The sequence below is a fragment of the Pseudophryne corroboree genome, chromosome 3, assembly GCF_028390025.1.
Source record: "Pseudophryne corroboree isolate aPseCor3 chromosome 3, aPseCor3.hap2, whole genome shotgun sequence".
NCBI lineage: Eukaryota > Metazoa > Chordata > Amphibia > Anura > Myobatrachidae > Pseudophryne > Pseudophryne corroboree.
Window position 1 is genome coordinate 456,991,720 of NC_086446.1, and position 19,605 is coordinate 457,011,324.

The 19,605-nt window shown below is 45.9% G+C and overlaps 1 protein-coding gene across 1 annotated transcript in view; it reads left to right on the top strand.

The window, feature by feature from the left end:
• The window catches only part of LOC135057306 (G2/M phase-specific E3 ubiquitin-protein ligase-like), an 89,283-nt gene that overhangs the window by 32,164 nt on the left and 37,514 nt on the right, over positions 1-19,605 (top strand). The window contains exons 5-7 of the mRNA XM_063963197.1: positions 7,285-7,409; positions 8,593-8,758; positions 11,607-11,713. Coding sequence (XP_063819267.1) covers positions 7,285-7,409; positions 8,593-8,758; positions 11,607-11,713 — 398 coding nt within the window. The remainder of the gene's footprint in view (positions 1-7,284; positions 7,410-8,592; positions 8,759-11,606; positions 11,714-19,605) is intronic.

Genomic DNA, 19,605 nt, shown 5'->3' on the forward strand with positions numbered 1-19,605 from the left:
AAGGGTTATGGTCCTGAGGAACGTTCATGGACCAATGCTTCTGATGTCCATGCTCCTGCCTTGGTCCGGAGATTCCATTCCAAGTTTCCTCAAAAGCCAAAGAAGTGTCCTGGGGCCACTCCTAAAGGGGGGGGTGCTGTCACGATCCGGGTATCTGGACGCCATTTCTTACCCATCAGATGCCTCCTAAGGCTGGCTCAGCGCTCCAGGACCGGATCCCATCTGTTATCCTAATGTTCACATTCCTGCATCCTCTCCTGTCTCTCTGAGACGCTGTCACAGTAACGCCTTATTACATCTGGCATGGCGTCTCCCGCGGCCTCCGCCGCCGTCCCTGAGCTTCTGCATGCAGAGTGTCAGAGTGGCGATTACGTCAGCCGCGGCCTCCGCTGTGTCCGCGTGGTTGGATGTGCACTTGTCAGCCTGGCGTCTCCTGTCTCCAGTGGCCGGCGCCGCCATTACTGTTTTCATTACCACATGGATTACAAACCAAACTTCCCTCCAAGTGTCTGCATGGGCGCAGCCATCTTGGATTCTGTCAGCTGATCATTTCCTCCAATCTGTTGTCAGTATTGTTAATCTGCATAATTGCCTAGCCAATCCCTTCCTTGCTGCAGGTATAAATACACTGTGCCTGAGCAAGGAAGGCGTCAGTGCTTTGGTTGTCAAACCTAGTTCCTGTTTGTCTCTCTCCTGTGATTGTCTTCCAGGTTCCAGCTCCTGTCTCAAGACTTCCACCATAGAGACCCGCACCAGCATTCCACCTGCGGTGTAGCCTGACTCTCCAATCCATTGTGGATTCATCTGTTTCCAGCTACAACATTACCTGCTTCCAGCTCAGCTTCCAGCAGAGTACAGCTTCCCTTAAAGGGCCGGTGTCCTTTCTACACTTTACCACTCTCCACCGGTATTATTATTTCTCCGCTCTCAAGTTCTACATTTCAGTTCATATTTCATCGCTCCCAAGTTCATTTATTATTTAACTGGTTCCAGCCAGTATCCACTCCGTGCTAACAACAGTCTGGTTCCAGCCAGTATCCACAGCAGCCGTTTTATCTTCAGCAACCCAGCTTTTCCTGGAGCACCAGCTGGCACAATCCTGGGTTATCTCCATTGCTACAGTCGGGCCTGGTAAGGACTTTCCATCTAGAAGATCATAAGAACTATCTCACACTACCAGTGCCCTGTGGCTCCTGCCATCCTGTAGTACCCAGGAACTGTATTTATTCTTTGCTGACTTTTACGTTTTCTTTTACTGCTGCTGTGTTGCGGAGTTGTCATAATAAACATCATTGACTTTTATCCAAGTTGTCGTGGTCACGCCTTCGGGCAGTTATTATTCATGTTACTTACATGTCCAGGGGTCTGATACAACCTCCCAGGTTCCGGTACATCTCAGCCCCTACAACTGAGGCTGCCTCCCGTCAGCTCAGGCCCTCAGTTGTGACAATATATGTATATATATAACATAACACATCAATAAACAACAACAGGAAAAAAAAACATTTTTCAAACAAACAGTTTTCAAACATTTTAAAACATTTTAAAACATTGTCAGATCATCAGGCTGTCATATCTACATGTCTAATGGTTTCCTTGCGCAGTCCCTCCCCCCAGCACTTCCATATTCCACTGTCTGTATCTGGCCAGAATACATTGATGCGGATAGGTCATGCTGGGGTTTGGTAGACTTCTGCAAAGACCAAGTATATATGCAATGTTTGAATCCTACCAATATTCGTCAGAGATGGGGAGAGAGAAAAAGAAACATTTCACAGATACATTTACAACGTTTCACCCGGTCATTCCTGTGTCTTCAGGGAATGACCTCCCAATTTTATTAACTATTACCTCAGGCTTACCATTAGTCCTAATGATCACCTTTCCTGATTGCACATTATGGGTGTGGTTCAAAATTCTTCCTATATGGTCCCTGTTTATAATTGCGTGTGTTTTAATTTTGCTCATTTCTTGGTCTAGGGGGTCTGACTTTATGTGGGTTATTACAGTTGCTGGCATAATGCCCTTCTCTTTTACAAATAAAACAAACCCGGGGCTTCTTCCAAGTGTCAGTGACCTGAGGTTTTGGTTGATTTGATGCCTCCTCAAACGCTCGGATGCTCATCACCATCAACCGCTTTCCCTGTGCTTCCCTGCTTCCTTGGATATCATGGTTATGTTGTTGTCTAGGGGATTGATATGACTTTTGTATTCCTCTTGATCTACAATCTCTCGCAAAATGTCCTTTTTTATGACAATTGTAACAGACTTCCACATTTAAATTTCTCGCAGGGGTTTGGGGCTTATGCTGGAGTGGTCTTGTGGTTAGGGCCTGTATACTTGCGGCCATTAATTTATCACTTTGTGACTCTCTGTATCTGGTGATATTTCGATCAATATCAATAGCGGCCTCTCTTAATGCGGCCACTGAGATATTTCTCCAGTTTGGGTTGGTGGTCTGTACCCTTGTACTCAATACCTCCTTTAAACCATTCATTAATACCTTAACCGCTATTTCTCTATGCTGTGCGCATGTTTTGATGTCTGTGATCCCAGTGTTCCTAGCCATTACTTGCAGTGCTCGATTGAAATAACTGGAGATACTTTCCCTTTCGTTTTGTCTTATGGAGAAGATTTCATTCCACTTGACAACGGCAGGGAAATATACTTCCAACTGTTGGTTTATCTGCTTAATACATTCCTGATTGTGTTCCTCCGTTTGAGGTACTTCTGTGTCTAATTGGCAATCAGTAATAAATGTTGCAGAGTCGACACCGGAGGGCAAACATGCCCTCAGCACTGTCCGCCAATCTTTGTTGGTGGGTTCTGTTGAGTTTCCTAGTTCTTTAATGAACCTTTGACATGCAACTAGATTTTTCCGTGGATCAGGAAATTCGGACATAATTGATCTCAATTCGGTCCGGGACCAGGGACAGCGCATTGCACTGTCCTGGACGGGAATGGTTCCCTGATCGTCAGTCTTCCCATTGGGGACTGTGATCACCCTGACAGGACTAAACTCAATTACATCACCTTGTTTTGGTCTTACAATATGGGGTACATTTGTTTGTGCGTGATATACAACATTGTACGTACCTGTGGACACGACCTCACCTGACCCTCCGTTAGGGGGTTTGATTATTGCCTTTACCGATTTGGTCGCGTCCACCTGGATGTCTTGTGTGATGGCTGCTGGAAGAGGTGCCGACATCGTGTTGAGTTCACTTTCTTGCTCGTATTCCTGAGGGAAGTTTGACATGGGGTGCAACTTGCACGGGTTAATAGTTGTACATTTAACAGTATTACAATTATCATTGTTATGTTTATTACACTTATTCTTATCATCTATACTACAGTTGCTAAGTGCGTTTTTATTGTTCAACATTGTGCCTTTCTCCGCAACCATAATCCTCTCCGTTGCCACATCTCTCCTCCCAAGATGAGAGTCAGATATGTCAGTTAGCTCTTTTTGCATTTCACTTTCCTGTTGCCATAACTTTAAACAATCATAATGTTTGATCCGTCTCTTTGCTGGTTCAATAAGACCTATCCTTCTCCTTAGATTTAGTAACACTTCTGGGCTAAAGCTACCTATTCTTGGGAATTTCTCCCCGTCATGTACAGTCATTCTTTCCCATTCATCACATAAAACCTCTGTGTGTGAACCGTATTTTTCACACATTACATACCTGGCCGACCCGATTGGTCGGTTTACTAAATCAACCCGAACCGAGGTTGATCGCCCCCTACCTGAACAACTGGCCCCCATAACTTGCAGGTGTTGCTTTTCTTCAGCGAACCCTTACAAAAACCAAGATGCCCGGGGCAGGCTGGCGGTGAAGTTTACCGAGTACTCCACTCACTTCTCGCCCACGTTGGCCAGTAACACAATCACTGTATCCAGAGCTGTTGTACCCAACCTAGGGCCCCTGTGAACCTTTATTTACTGGGGCGCGTTCCCCAGCAAGTATCGGTTGTTGGATAGTTCCTGAGTGACCAGCGAACTTCCCTTTGTAAAAATAAAAAATTACACAAATCACGTCAGAATGTACAAATAGCGTTTATGACCTTCGTACACAAATAGTACCGGTCAGGTTTACTAATGCACACAATTACGTGCGGTACAATCGTTCAGCACATAAGCAACTAATCTTATGTACGGAGCGACCAGCGGAATCGAAAATTGCGGCTGCGAATTCCTTCAGCAAGAGCTTGTATGGCCTATATGGGTGTTGCACCAACCCTTTTAGGTGTTGTGCCTGTGGACTGTATAGCGGACTTCCTTGTCTGCTGTACCTGAACCTGCTGGTCTGCTATGACCTCCTGGTCTGTTACAGTATGACCTCCTGGTCTGCTATACTCTAATGCTCAAATTTTTTTTTTTTTTTGTTTAACCAAGGATGCCTCCCTAGCCACCGTGCATGTCACTTACACGTATGTACCTCACGAGAACTCGATGATTTCTTTTGGTTCAACCTCAAAATTGTATGTAAAAACACTCACTCACCACATGTACACTTTTGTTTCTATTTCTATTTCTGCGCAGAAATTTCTCTTTAGACCAGATGTGTTACAAATTAGGAGAAGGATCTATTAATTTAAATTTCGAATGTTAAAATAAATTTTCGCTATTTATCGCCTGATGCGCTATTTATCGCCTGTTGCGCTACGTTACTTATCGCCTGTTGCATTACTTAAAAATCAACACTATCGTGTGACTTGAGTTACGTGGGCGTACCCAGACGCTCCGTTGCGTAATTTACGCTGCGTGCGTCGGCCTTTGCGTACGCGAGTCTCAGCCCTTTGTTAGAGACACGTGTACACAAAGCCAATGTCCACCGTAACACAACTAACACGTTTATCAATGTAGATGATCCTCGATTGTCTACCGCGCAACACACCAATCTCTCTTTTTACCTTTAGGTAGAGCTGCGTGTGCTTTATACTTTATCCCTTTACTTTTACACTTTAACTATGAAATAGCAACAACTCTCTTAGCACGTTTTATCAATTATAAAATGGCAAACAGGAGAGTGATATATGAAAATACACGAATGAAAAGAAATGCAGATATGCGTGCGTGTGTACGCAAGACAGAAATAAACAGTTTTAAAAGGACACTATCGTTTTGTTCTTACCTCCGGTCCCGGATTCCTTCAGCACCCTTTACTAAGCGAAGCAGACGCTTATCCAAACAGCACTACGAGGAATATGATCTCCCGCCCTTTGCTGCTGGATAATGTCTGCTGAAATTACCTAGTGCAGATATGTGAAGGACGGGCGAGCCGCCAATTGATAAAGCCGAATATTTATCTTATATAAAACCCTTTATGAGGTCTAAGAACACTGTACGCTATTTACGTATGAAGTACCGTAAGGGTACGCTCGTTGCGTAACAATCGCTTAGCCGTAGTCGAGACGCTCAAGCGTCACGTTCGCTCACGGCCAAGAGATCACAGGCAGGCACGCTATTGGCTGCTGACTAACGTAATGATTCGCTATAGCGTAGCGGACGCTCGGGACCACGAGGAGATCACCAGCGGCGCCGACGCTCACAATGTTAAACCTTTAAATCTAAACCATAAACAATGCAATATGCTGTAAAACCTTAGTGTAGAGATAGGGTGTAGATGCAACACAGTGTAACCTTATCTACTCAAAAGCTGTTTGAGCGTCACCGACGCTCTGAGAATACTTAACACTATAAGAAATACACAGATACCTGGGCTTAGGGTCCAACGCCTAATATATATATATATTATGAATGATATACTTGCAAAAGAATTAATACAAATACAAATCATACACTACAATATAACATAGACTACCTAACCAGATAACTACACAGGAAATATAATACAATTACTATTTAAAGGAAAATAAGAGAGAAAGAGGAGAAGAGAGGGAGAGAGAGAAATTGGCCCACAATAACAAGAAGATCAATATAGTTGCGGAGAAAACTTACGCACAAAGGAAACGATCGCATGCGCCTCTGTTTTACTCGGTTTTACTCGGTTTTACTCGGTTCTCAAAACGGCATCTTATTGGCTATCCAAAACACGTGACATCCCTGAGCCAATAAGATGCCGTTTTGAGAACCGAGTAAAACCGAGTAAAACCGAGTAAAACCGAATCCGCTCATCACTACTCTGGACATCCAGCTCCCGATTTTCAGCAATGATAACCGTTGAAGAGTGAGAGCTGGATGTGATCGGCTTGTCCATTTATGCCCCACACACAATACAATTCAATGGTCCCTACAATCTCATTGTTCATTGGACACAGGAATTCCTCCTCGCATTATAACAAAAGGTCATAGGTTGATTCATACAGGTGGGCCGTGACTATTTCCAACAGCTCAGGTGGGAGGGAAACTGGGTTTCCCGCCGCATGGATAAGTAAGTGCAAATACAGTAAATGTTCATAAACTTCTTATGTCCATAACTATTCGCACGAGCGATTAATCTGCTTCAAACCAACACCGGAATATTGCTAATTAAATACTCTTCCGATGGGTACTAAACACCACTGTATTACTCCTGTCTGACCCTTCGTATCAAACAAAGAGGGATTTCTCTGTTCACGAACATTCTATATTAACCAAACTTTCAGAATCTATCAAAGGGACCATGATCTACAAAATACATTATATAGTGAAAATATGTAACGATTGAGTCGCACGCTACGATCACATAAACTCTACCGTAAATACGCATACCGTGCGCCTGCGGGTGCCCGCGACTGTGAGTATGCGCACGTACGGGAGAGCGTACGCATGCGCAGCACGGACCTGTGTGAGGTGCAAATATGGTAGTGTTCATAGAGATATTTTTCTGACTTTGACAGAATCGTTGCTAGAACCAGTGCAAAACCACAAAGGACTACGTACCCATATGACGCGCGTGCGAATTGCTGTGCATACGCATGCGCAGATTAGCCATTTTTTTCACTGATTGCTACGCAGCAAACAACAGCAGCTAGAGATCAACTCGGAATAATCCCCATTGGTACAACCTCTGTCAGTTACTTTTAGTGCTGCTCTCTATGTAGGAGGGGTGAGTTTTTCTTTTAATTGATTGCCCTTTAAAATTCTGGGAAACTCGCCAGAAACTTGCTGATGCCTACATCACACAGGCTATTAGATTTGCCCCCTAGAGTTGGTATTTCCTATCTCTCCTGCTGGGGAGACCAGAAGGTGGTTAGTAGATAAAGTGGGGAACCTCTTTATCTTATTAATGTTCTTATTATGTCAGTATTGTAATTTTTTGTTTCAATTTTTTACAGCCTTGCACAATATGTAAAAAAAGAGGTGCTTCAATACACTGCAGCATTAAAACCTGTGAACAACTTGTTCACTTTCCTTGTGGCCAGGAGAATGAATTTATTTTCCAGTTTTACAAGCAGTTTCAGTAAGTTATCCATTTGATTTTAAGTATGTTGTTATAGCTAAAGCTTCCTGGTCCTTTAAGTCGGCATTTCTTAGAATATCACCTAATACCGGGAGATGCTGTTACACAATAAACTAGTTGCTAGATATATATTAGTTATATAATTTTATGGGAGGAATTCAGCTGTTAGAGTCGGCAGCGGTCTCTTCTGCGCGCCTGCTGGACCTATTGAATTGTTGCTCCTGTTGAGCGCTATCAGCTGGCAGCATCAGCATTGCAGCTTGCATCCTCCCCTCCCCAGGGTGGTGAGTTGAGATGTGAGAAAAATGACCTGTTTGGGCACCCAAATGGAACTTTTTGTGATCGCGTCCATTAGTTTATTCGAGTTTAGCTGCTTATACACAGCTAAACCCGACACAAATGGGCACGATAACCAGCATCAGTTTAAAATTGCCCCTTTGATCTCCTGTCACTTTAGATAGGAGATCAGGAAGCGATAACAATTGAATCCCCCCTCATGGGCTAGCTGTGCTCGATGCGCTTCGTGCCTGGTGGCGACATTTGGTCGCCACACTATTATTTGGGTGGCGTGGATCATCACCCGAGTGGGAATACCGGGCTTGGGTCAGCATTTCCCTGGCTGTTGGGATTCTGGTGTCAGTATCCTGACCGCTGGGATCCCGACAGCTGTTAATTTAACCACATACCTCCATTTATAATATTTTTCTAATAAAAGATAACTCCATCCAGAAGGTTCCATACCAGGATGCTACAACTGTTTTTCTCTCCAAGTGCACAGCCAGGAAGAGAGCAGCCCGGAGGAGAGGAGGTCCAAACAGCACTGTGTCAGCTGCTAACAGTGAAGCTGAACCAATTCCAGCCAATTAGCATTTATATTACATACTTCCAAAGTGCTGTTCAGATTTGAACTTTTCCCAATGGTCAATGTTGGGACAAGAAGATAGAGTCCTGGCTTTGAGATCCTATGAATGTGTTAGGGGGAAGGAGATATGTTAACTAAAAATATATTGTTGGGTGGGTTAGTCCTTAAGTGTATACTAGTGAAGTAACATGGTCATCATTCCAGCTATGTCAGTCCCAAACATAATACAAGCATGTACAGGAACATTCGTTTACATTGTGTCTATTGACTTTTCATTTGAACTACTCACAACTTATTCTTTTATATTTTATCCCCATACAGATCGTTTTGCTCAAAACATCGGCCTGTTCAAAAAATAACTAAAACACCAAAGGAAAATCTCAGTGTATGCACAATATGCTTGGAAGAGCTAACACCTGCTCCTGCTCATGAGGTGATAAAAAGTCCCTGCTGTAAGAACACATGGCTGCATAGGACTTGTCTGCAGGTAAGCTATACGTTACTATTTACTTTTCATCAGGACAGGCTCTTAAAAATCTTGAAAAATTACCTCAGGAGTAGTGGTTGGTCAAGGAGAACCTGGGGAAAGTTGAGTCATAAAGTATAATGGAGTTTTGGGTTTGAAGGAAAGGTGGCTGGTCATCTGTAACAAATGCTGCTGTGTAGGAATATAGAAATGGATATGGCCATGAAGAGGTCATTGGTGACCTTGATGAGGGCAATTTTAGTGGAATGAAGATACTCAACACCTGTTGGGATAGGGCCTAGGATGGAATGGAAGCAAGGAGACGAATGAGGTGAGGTGGTTGTATGCCATCCACTGATACAGGTCCCAACGGATATGCAACACAGATTGAACATGGACTAACTGCGCTTAGGTATTCACATTAAACTAAACCAAAAGACCAGTAAAAAATTGGTTTATTATATTATGCAAAAATTACCCAAAAATAGTACATTCAAATGCAGGAACAAAGGCTGAAACCACTATAACAGTATCAATAAAAAACTGAGTGGTTACATATAAATTGCCACAATGTAAAAAGTAACAGTTGCTAAAATACATTTAGTAGCACTCCATGGAATAGGCAGCATATAAAGCAGACATTGTTAGATTCCTAAACAACTGGGATTTGTATGGTTAATAGCAGACCGTTTCTTCGGATTAGCCCCATGAGCACATATAATAAAAGTTGCCTTCTATCTGTATGACACATTGCAGCCTTTGATCACTATTTATCCAGGTAGATGAATATTTCAATGCTGTTCAATAAGCAGCACTCCAGCACAATAGAATTACACTGAGATGTAGTTAGGGTATGTATAGAACCAATGTCTAATGGGTGCCAAAATGAACAATGCAGCGCATGCCGCAAAGTACCGATGTTCGCTACTTAGCACACGTGGCAGACTCATGCTGTGCATGTGCAGTACAGGTCTGCAACATCAAATGCAGATCAGCAGCAGACTGTATGGGGCTTGTAGGGGGTGGCGATAGACTTTGTTTCTCCATACAGAGGTGTGTTGCCGCTGTTGTGGGGGAGTGACAAGTCCAGGGTCTCTGTGAGAAGATGGACATTTCCTGGCCTATTTGTTTGATCTGTGGAGGCCGGCATGCACAACCCCACGCAGCCAGCCGATGGTGTCGCAGGTAATCCAATGCCTCGTCCTAGGGTCAGGTCAGATGACTAATGCAAGCAGCTGCATTACCATATTAGAGATATCGCTGCTGCCTCCATGTAACCATCAGCGATAGTTGCTGCAACCACATCTGAATCAGGCCCTAATAGCTCAGAGGTAAAGGGGAGGAGAGATGGCACGGTACTAATGTGACACCCTCTGGGGTAAGTATCACAAAAACCTATAAGACTAAGTTTAACAGCAATTTACAACACACTGTAAATTAGATTAGATTACACAGCGCCTCAGCCCCATCCTCACCACCTTCCTCAGCTCCTCATCGGTGTCCACAGCACCTTCCTCAGCCCCTTATTAGTGTCCACAGGCCCTCGGCACCATCCTCATCACCTTCTCAGCCCTCAACCCGTTATCAGTGTCCACAACACCTCAACACCATCCACCCCACCTTCCTCAGCTCCTCATCAGTGTACAAAGCCCCTCAGCACCATCCTCCCCACCTTCCTCAGCCCCATCCTCAGCTCCTTATCAGTGTACAAAGCCCCTCAGCACCATCCTCCCCACCTTCCTCAGCCCTATCCTCAGCTCCTCATCAGTGTACACAGCCCCTCAGCACCATCCTCCCCACCTTCCTCAGCCCCATCCTCAGCTCCTCATCAGTGTACACAGCCCCTCAGCACCATCCTCCCCACCTTCCTCAGCCCTATCCTCAGCTCCTCATCAGTGTACACAGCCCCTCCCCACCTTCCTCAGCCCCATCCTCAGCTCCTTATCAGTGTTCACAGCACCCCAGCCCCATCCTCAGCTCCTCATCAGTGTCCACAGCACCTTCCTCAGCCCCTCATCAGTGTCCACAGCACCTTCCTCAGCCCCTCATCAGTGTCCACAGCCCCTCAGCACCATCCTCCCCACCTTCCTCAGCCCCATCCTCAGCTCCTCATCAGTGTACACAGCCCCTCCCCACCTTCCTCAGCCCCATCCTCAGCTCCTTATCAGTGTTCACAGCACCCCAGCCCCATCCTCAGCTCCTCATCAGTGTCCACAGCACCTTCCTCAGCCCCTCATCAGTGTCCACAGCACCTTCCTCAGCTCCTCATCAGTGTCCACAGCACCTTCCTCAGCCCCTCATCATTGTCCTCAACCCCTCAGCACCATCCTCAACATGCAGCACCATCCCCAGCCCCCACATCAGCATCCTCATCAGTGTCCATAGCACTCATCCGTGTCCTCAGTGGGTGTGGGTGTACAGCACCCTCCTCTCCTGGCTCCCCTCATTGAGTTAGGATGGTGGAGCTGCAGCCTGCTCCTCTCTGTATTCCCACACCGGCTCATTGTAACGTTGCTGCACATATACTGTACTTCCTGCCGAGCATAGCGCCTGGATGTGGGCCTGTTCGGCAGGACTAGCCAATGAACAGCAGCACATCTGCATGTGTGTGTGGGGTGATCGCTGTCGTATCTTGTACCACTGGCTGAGCAGAGCTCTGGGGCTATGATTCTGCTTTTGGCGTTGCATGTGAGGGTGCCGTGCACATGTCTATAATAACTGTGTTTGCTCTTTACATATGAAGGTGAATGACACATGCGTATTCTCCATGAAATTAATCTGACCTGCGCATCCTTGCTCTTGAGCAGAACTTTTGCTTTATGACTATATATATATATTTTGTATTTCAATATAACTTTTTACATTACAGATGCAGGCACTGAATGCAGGCAAATACCATCTAAAGTGTCCTGTATGTCAAAATCTGACTCATTTTCAGGAAGAGTTGCTTCGTATGGGCATATACATCCCACACAGGTATATAACAATTTCATTTACATTTAAAATAGAACCCTGATATACACGTGACGACATGGGGTATTTTAAGACGGGAGGAGGCCAATGTACAGATTGCCATTGGCTCCTTCATCCCAGAAAATAAAGACACTGGCAAATGCACTGAACATCACACAGACTCTGGTATTTTGCATCCTGTCTTCTGCACATGTGCAATAATATGACATTATGATTGTAAATATGGTGTCAGTGCCATATGACTGGTGATGACTTCAGAAACATAATGCCAGAGCCATATTTCCAAAGAGATCAGTGATATAAAGGTGCAGGTGGCAGCAGGACAGAGAGAAGATAAGTAACTGAAATGGGTGCAAGGTGTGCAGTGTGGGCCCCCCTACTCCTATTATAGATAAGCTACTGGTGCCGACATTAACTGCACATTTGCATAGCTTAAACAAGGAAGTGAAAGCTCACTTCCTGATTTGTTTACTTTGCCTTTTATATTAATGTAATGTCAGAAGTATTTTCTTCTTCAGGGTCCATAGTCTCCGCAGGGAAGACATTGGGGTGCAGGTGGTTGGATAGGACCGGGCACCAAATAGTTAATCTTTTAATCTCCCAGGATGCTCCGGTCCTTCCCCCTATACACCGCCCCTAGCTCAGGCTGTCCAGTTTCGTTTTGGTGCTGGCAGGAGCCAGATGCACCTTTAACAGTGGGGCTGCTTCTAAGCAGCCTCAAGCTTTTATTTTATGTTTTATTTTCAGTTATACTTCCTTAGGGCAAGCAGTGCCAGGCTGTCCTAAGGATGCCAGTGCTGCTGCGCCTTCAACTCCCAGGAAGTGGACTGGTGATTCCAGCGGGCACCACAGAGCTCTGCTAGCTGGCTCCCTGGGGACCCCAGATTTCAGCTAGGAAATGGGGGGACAGGTAATGTGAGTCCCCGCTTGCAGGGACTCGTGTCTTTTTAGGCAGTCTCACCTTTCGGTCATAGAGATGGACCGGAGGAGCTGATGTGGCCCCTGGTTTGTCCTGTGTTGTTAGATGCCAGTGGCCCCTGGAGGTTAACGTCAGCATAGGGGAGGTCATCTCTCCACCGGCAGCCCCTCCCCCAGATTCCACAGTGGCTTCCTGCCTCTGAGCTGCTCCTCCTTCACCCTCCTCCCCTCAGAGACGCTCTGCAGGCATTTTATTATTCAGAGCTGAAGCTGCAGGTCTCTGGGAGTTCTGGGTCCAGTCTCCCTGTATACTTCTCCCAAGAGCCAGGTTATATAGCGCTAAATCATACCATGCACTGTGGTCTGAGTAGTTGATTTCAGTGCCCATTGCAGTTTTATTTCTTTATTTCTGCATTGTATGTAACTTGTGCTAGCGCTGCTGTCTGAATTTCTCTCTGTTAGCTTATATCTATCCCTTCTATTTCTGTAACCCTAAGATACAGGTGTATAAGGTTTCACTATACTTCACATTTACAAGTATTTGTGAAGACTGTCCCATTGCTATACCTGCTACACATTCATTACTGTGTTACAGTGTGCTGTACTGTTACTATGTCTACCAAAGGCAAAGGTAACAAGGAGGCTGTTACTCCTCTGCTGGTCTCATCCAAGTCCTGTTCAGCTGGTTTATCCTCTCAGGACATTGTACAAGATGTTATGTGTGCAGCTTGCTATGTTCCACCTAACCAGCCTGCCCCAACGGCCCCTGTTCAGGACTCCCCCTTGGGTGTCTTCATTTTCACAGATAGCGGACTGCTTAGCAGCTCCCATCTTGCCTCCCACAACAACCTGCTTTACCGTCTATGCCTCCTCTCTTGGTGGATGTTCTCTCTTAATCCAGAATCTGGCTCAAACATCTGTTACTTTTCAGCAGCTGTTACAAGGTGACAGACCCTTAGCTACCAAAGCACATAGATGTACGGTACCTTCCTCACAGTCTACACAGCTTTCAGATTCTGACATATCATCTGGGGAGGCAGATGGGGCAGACATCTCCCTCCCTGAGTCCCCCTCAGGGGAAGAGGAGCGTCATTCTATAGTGGATGTACTCACGCTAGTGTGGGCAGTCAAATCTATTTTACAGACTGAAGAGGAGCCCTCTCCTAAACCAAAAGCCCTGCTTTTCAAATGCCAGAAGGTTGTAAAAACTGAATTTCCTCAATCAGATAAGCTCACTGAACTCATGCGTGAAGCATGGAGCACCTCTAGTAAGAAGTTTTAGATACCAAATTGCCTGACTTCCTTTTACTCCTTCCCATCTGGTGTTTGTGCTAAGTGGGAGGTTCCCCCTACCGTGGATTCCCAAATGGCACGCCTGGTTAAAAGCTCTACTTTGCCTAATATTGAAGCTAAAATCTGTCTATTCTCTTACATGAGCTTTTACACGACTGGGTATGGCTGCTGCCTGGGTGGCTAAGGCCATTGAGAGCTAGGCAGAAGCTCTAGAGCAGTGATGGGAAACCTTTGGCACTTCAGCTGTTGTTGAACTACACATCCCAGCATGCCCTGCTACAGTTTTGCTATTTGGCCATGCTAAAACTGTAGCAGGGCATGCTGGGATGTGTAGTTCAACAGCTGGAGTGCCAAAGGTTCCCCATCACTGGTTCTCAAACTCGATCCTCAGGACCTCACATGGTTCATGTTTTCCATGTTACCCAGCAGCTGCACTGTGTATCACCAACTGCCACATTTTAAAGATCAACAGGTGACCTGCAAAACATGAACCATGTGGGGTATTGAGGACCAAGTTTGAGAACCTGTGCTCTAGAGGAAAGCTTTCCTTCTGATGTTACCAGGGAACAGCTATCCCACATCTCGCATATTAGGGAAGCAGCCTCCTACTTAGGTGAAGCAGCTTTGGTTACTAGTCCTAGCTTTCTAAGGTTTTCTCTACTGCAGTGGTAGCATGCCAAGTCACCGGGCTACTCTGGGAAAGCTGACATGGACTCCAAGAAGGCCCTCGAATCACTGCCTTACACTGGGGAGATCCTGTTTGGTGCAGTTGGACAAAATATTGGTTACTCTGGCAGCCTCCAAATCTGCTTTCCTACCCTGAAGCTTCAGACATCTTCCTTTTGGTCCTTTCACCCCTAAGGTAAAGCTAAAGGACAGTCCTTCCCTCAGCAGTCAACTTCCACGAAAGCCCCCAAGCCCTGAGCTAAACAGGCTTGGCCTACCAGATGTTCAGCCACTAAATCTGAATATAATCCCAGAATAGGAGGCCGACTTCTTCAGCACGCACAGTCCTGGCGTCAGACGCAGATGCCTAGGTGCAAGAAGTGGTCTCTCACAGGTACACTCTCTCATTCCTGAGACCCCCCCCCCCTCAGCAGTTCTTTTGTGTCCTCCAACAGACCTGAGCAAAGCGTTGGCCCTCCAGAAGGCCATCTAGTCTCTGTTGCACTTAGGGGTGGTAATTCCTGTCCCTTCAGCACAGTGAGGGAGTTTTTACTCTACCCTTTTCTTGATTCAGAAACCCAATGGATCTCATCGACCTATCTTCAATCTCAAGTCACTGAACAAGTTAATCAGAGTGCCCAGGTTTTCTATGGAAACCCTCTGCTCCATTCCCCTGGCACTGGAGCCTAGGGACTTTATGGTGGCTCTGGACCTGCATGTGCCTATATCGCCCTCTCATCAATGTCATCTCCGGTTTGCTGTCCTCCAGCACCATTTCCAATTCCAGGCACTACCTTTTGGTCTTTCTACAGCTCCTCTGGTCTTTACTAAGATTATGGATGTTATGGCTGCCCAGCTTCATTATCAGGGGGTCAGAATACTCCCATACCTAGATGACCTGCTGATTTTGGAACACTCTCCAGAGTTCCTTCACTGCCATCATCAGCTGACCATTGCCTTCCTGCAAACACATGGATGGCTCAATGAAAAATCGTAAAACAACTGCGCTGTATGAGTATGTAACAGCTGCTCAGAATGTTAAAAAAATCTTTTATAGTTGAAAAACGAGCGCTATATAAAATGTAAAAACAACTAAATGTGGCACCTGTAAAAAAAAAAAATTGTTAATTGTGTTTATAGCTCTTTTTGGAGTTGATTGGGTAAGCACAGTCCGTGTTTGTAATCTGCAGTGAGTGTGAACTGGCCCTAACTTTCCCTACCTTGCGGCCGTTGGTGGTAGAGAGTCCGTGTGCCGGCAGAGCTGGAAGGGTGTCCGGTCTGTGGCTCTGTATGGATTACTGCGTCCAGCAATCGCAAGTCGCGCCTAAGTGACGTCACGGTTAGGCTGCCGGCGGGATAGTGGGTAATGCAGTACAATCTCCTGGTACTGTGTTTCCCGTGCCTCCAATGCGTTTTGTGCATCTGCACGCACTCTTTCAAGGAGGACAAGAAGCTTTTAGGGATTTCCTTTTTATATTAAAAAATCCATTATTGATCAAGTGTTAAAAAACGGAAATGGAAACAGGATTCTTCAGAAAAAGTGGCAACAATGGGGTATATTTACTAACATTCGTAATTTTCGGAAAAAGGTCAAAGTTCAATCACGAATGACATCGACAGTGTAAAATTGCAACTTTTTGAATTGATTACGACTAATTTACTAAGCTGCCGTATTTTGCCTTTTCGGGTTTTCCGATGTCGATGTCATTCGTGTTTTTTTTCTGTTTTTTACGGCAGTGATTAGCAAAACACTGGCGACTTTTTCAAAATGAATCTCGGCCGGATCTGTGTGATCCGTGCTGGGGTTCATTTTTTTTTTTTTTTAAATAAACACTGTAAAACGTTAAAAAAAATTGCGTGGGGTCCCCCCTCCTAAGCATAACCAGCCTCGGGCTCTTTGAGCCGATCCTGGTTGCAGAAATATGGGGAAAAAAAAAGACATGGGTTCCCCCATATTTAAGCAACCAGCATCGGGCTCTGCGCCTGGTCCTGGTTCCAAAAATACGGGGGACAAAAAGCGTAGGGGTCCCCCGTATTTTTAAAACCAGCACCGGGCTCCACTTGCTGGACAGATAATGCCACAGCCGGGGGTCACTTTTATGTAGTGCCCTGCGGCCGTGGCATCAAAAATCCAACTAGTCACCCCTGGCCGGGGTACCCTGGGGGAGTGGGGACCCATTCAATCAAGGGGTCCCCCCCCCCCAGCCACCCAAGGGCCAGGGGTGAAGCCCGAGGCTGTCCCCCCCCATCCAATTGGCTGCGGATGGGGGGCTGATAGCCTTTTGTGAAAATGAAAAGATATTGTTTTTAGTAGCAGTACTACAAGGCCCAGCAAGCCTCCCCCGCATGCTGGTACTTGGAGAACCACAAGTACCAGCATGCGGCGGAAAAACGGGCCCGCTGGTACCTGTAGTACTACTACTAAAAAAATACCCCAAAAAAGACAAGACACACACACCTTGAAAGTAAATTTTTATTACATTCATCCACACAAACATACATACATACTTACCTTATGTTCACACGCAAGTCGGTCCTCTTCTCCAGTAGAATCCAAGGGGTACCTGTTGAATAAATTATACTCACCAGCTCCAGGGTCCCAGGCTCCTCGTAGCATCCATTTGTAATCCACGTACTTGAATAAAATAAAAAAACGGACACCCGAGCCACGCACTGAAAGGGGACCCATGTTTGCACATGGGTCCCCTTTCCCCGACTGCCAGAAACCCACTCTGACTTCTGTCTAAGTGGGTTTCTTCAGCCAATCAGGGAGCGCCACGTTGTAGCACCCTCCTGATCGGCTGTGTGCTCCTGTACTGACTGACAGGCAGCACGCGGCAGTGTTACAATGTAGCGCCTATGCGCTCCATTATAACCAATGGTGGGAACTTTCTGCCCTGCGGTTGACCGAAAGTGACCTCACCGCTGAGCAGAAAGTTCCCACCATTGGTTACAATGGAGCGCATAGGCGCTACATTGTAACACTGCCGTGTGCCGCCTGTCAGTCAGTACAGGAGCACACAGCCGATCAGGAGGGTGCTACAACGTGGCGCTCCCTGATTGGCTGAAGAAACCCACTTAGACAGAAGTCAGAGTGGGTTTCTGGCAGTCGGGGAAAGGGGACCCATGTGCAAACATGGGTCCCCTTTCAGTGCGTGGCTCGGGTGTCCGTTTTTTTATTTTATTCAAGTACGTGGATTACAAATGGATGCTACGAGGAGCCTGGGACCCTGGAGCTGGTGAGTATAATTTATTCAACAGGTACCCCTTGGATTCTACTGGAGAAGAGGACCGACCTGCGTGGGGCCATAGGTAAGTATGTTTGTATGTTTGTGTGGATGTATGTAATAAATCTTTACTTTCAAGGTGTGTGTGTCTTGTCTTTTTTTGGGTATTTTTTTAGTAGTAGTACTACAGGTACCAGCGGGCCCGTTTTTCCGCCGCATGCTGGTACTTGTGGTTCTCCAAGTACCAGCATGCGGGGGAGGCTTGCTGGGCCTTGTAGTACTGCTACTAAAAACAATATCTTTTCATTTTCACAAAAGGCTATCAGCCCCCCATCCGCAGCCAATTGGATGGGGGGGACAGCCTCGGGCTTCACCCCTGGCCCTTGGGCGGCTGGGGGGGGGACCCCTTGATTGAAGGGGTCCCCACTCCCCCAGGGTACCCCGGCCAGGGGTGACTAGTTGGATATTTGATGCCACGGCCGCAGGGCACTATATAAAAGTGACCCCCGGCTGTGGCATTATCTGTCCAGCTAGTGGAGCCCGGTGCTGGTTTTAAAAATACGGGGACCCCTACTCTTTTTGTCCCCCGTATTTTTGGAACCAGGACCAGGCGCAGAGCCCGATGCTGGTTGCTTAAATATGGGGGAACCCCTGTCAAATTTTTCCCCATATTTCTGCAACCAGGATCGGCTCAAAGAGCCCGAGGCTGGTTATGCTTAGGAGGGGGGACCCCACGCAATTTTTATTTAGAAAATAACCACTTTCCCACCCCTTCCCACTGATATACATGCACGGATCTCATGGATCCCTGCATGCCTATACAATCACGGATTAAAAAAGCAGGTCTGTTTTTTTTTAGCACTTTTTTACGAGTTGTAATTTTTCACGGCAGTGTTTTTTTTTTTTTTGCTTTGCACTTCTTAGTAAATGACCGAGATTCATACTTAAACAGCCGCGTTTTGACCGATGGTGTATTCATTCGTAATTATTTTCATGGACTACCCAAAAATTACGAATGCCCTCATCACTGCCGTGATTTGAGTTTAGTAAATTACCGAGATGACACTTTGAAGAAAAAACGGCATCTCGGTCAAAATCGGGACCTTAGTAAATATACCCCAATGTGTTTAATAGTGCTGACTTGTATTTCTGATAAAAAATAATAATAAAAACATGTAAACATCTGAGGGTGCCACATTTAATAGGGTACAAGTATAAAAAAAGTGTTTTAATGTATGTCAATATGTGAGATAAATATTTTGCTATAAAAAAAGCACTTAATTCGATATCTATTTTAAGACCAGAGGGTTGCAATGTTTTTAACATGGCTGCTTCATCAACTGGAAAAAGACCTCCCTGACTCCTTCTCAAAGGATGTTACATCTGGGAGCTCTTTTGGATTCTCAGGTACAGAGAATTTTTCTGCCAGCAGACAACATTTCTGCAAATGGATACGCAAGTTACTTCATAGTCATTGAATGTCAATCCACTCAGCAATGCATGTCCTGGGGTCCATGGTCTCTACCTTCGACATGGTGGAGTACATTCAATTTCACTCCAGACCCCTTCAACACATGATCCTTTCCAGGTGGATGGTCAACATCATCTAATCAAGTTCCAGACAATGGTCCTCCCTCTGTAAATTCGTCTGCCCCTCTCCTGGTAGCTTCAGACATTCCACTTGGACAAGGGTCGCCCCTTCTGGATTCCGGATTGGGTGCTCCTTACCACGGATGCCAGTCTCCGTGGGTGGGGTGCTGTGACCGGCCAACACTCCTTTCAGGGCCGTTG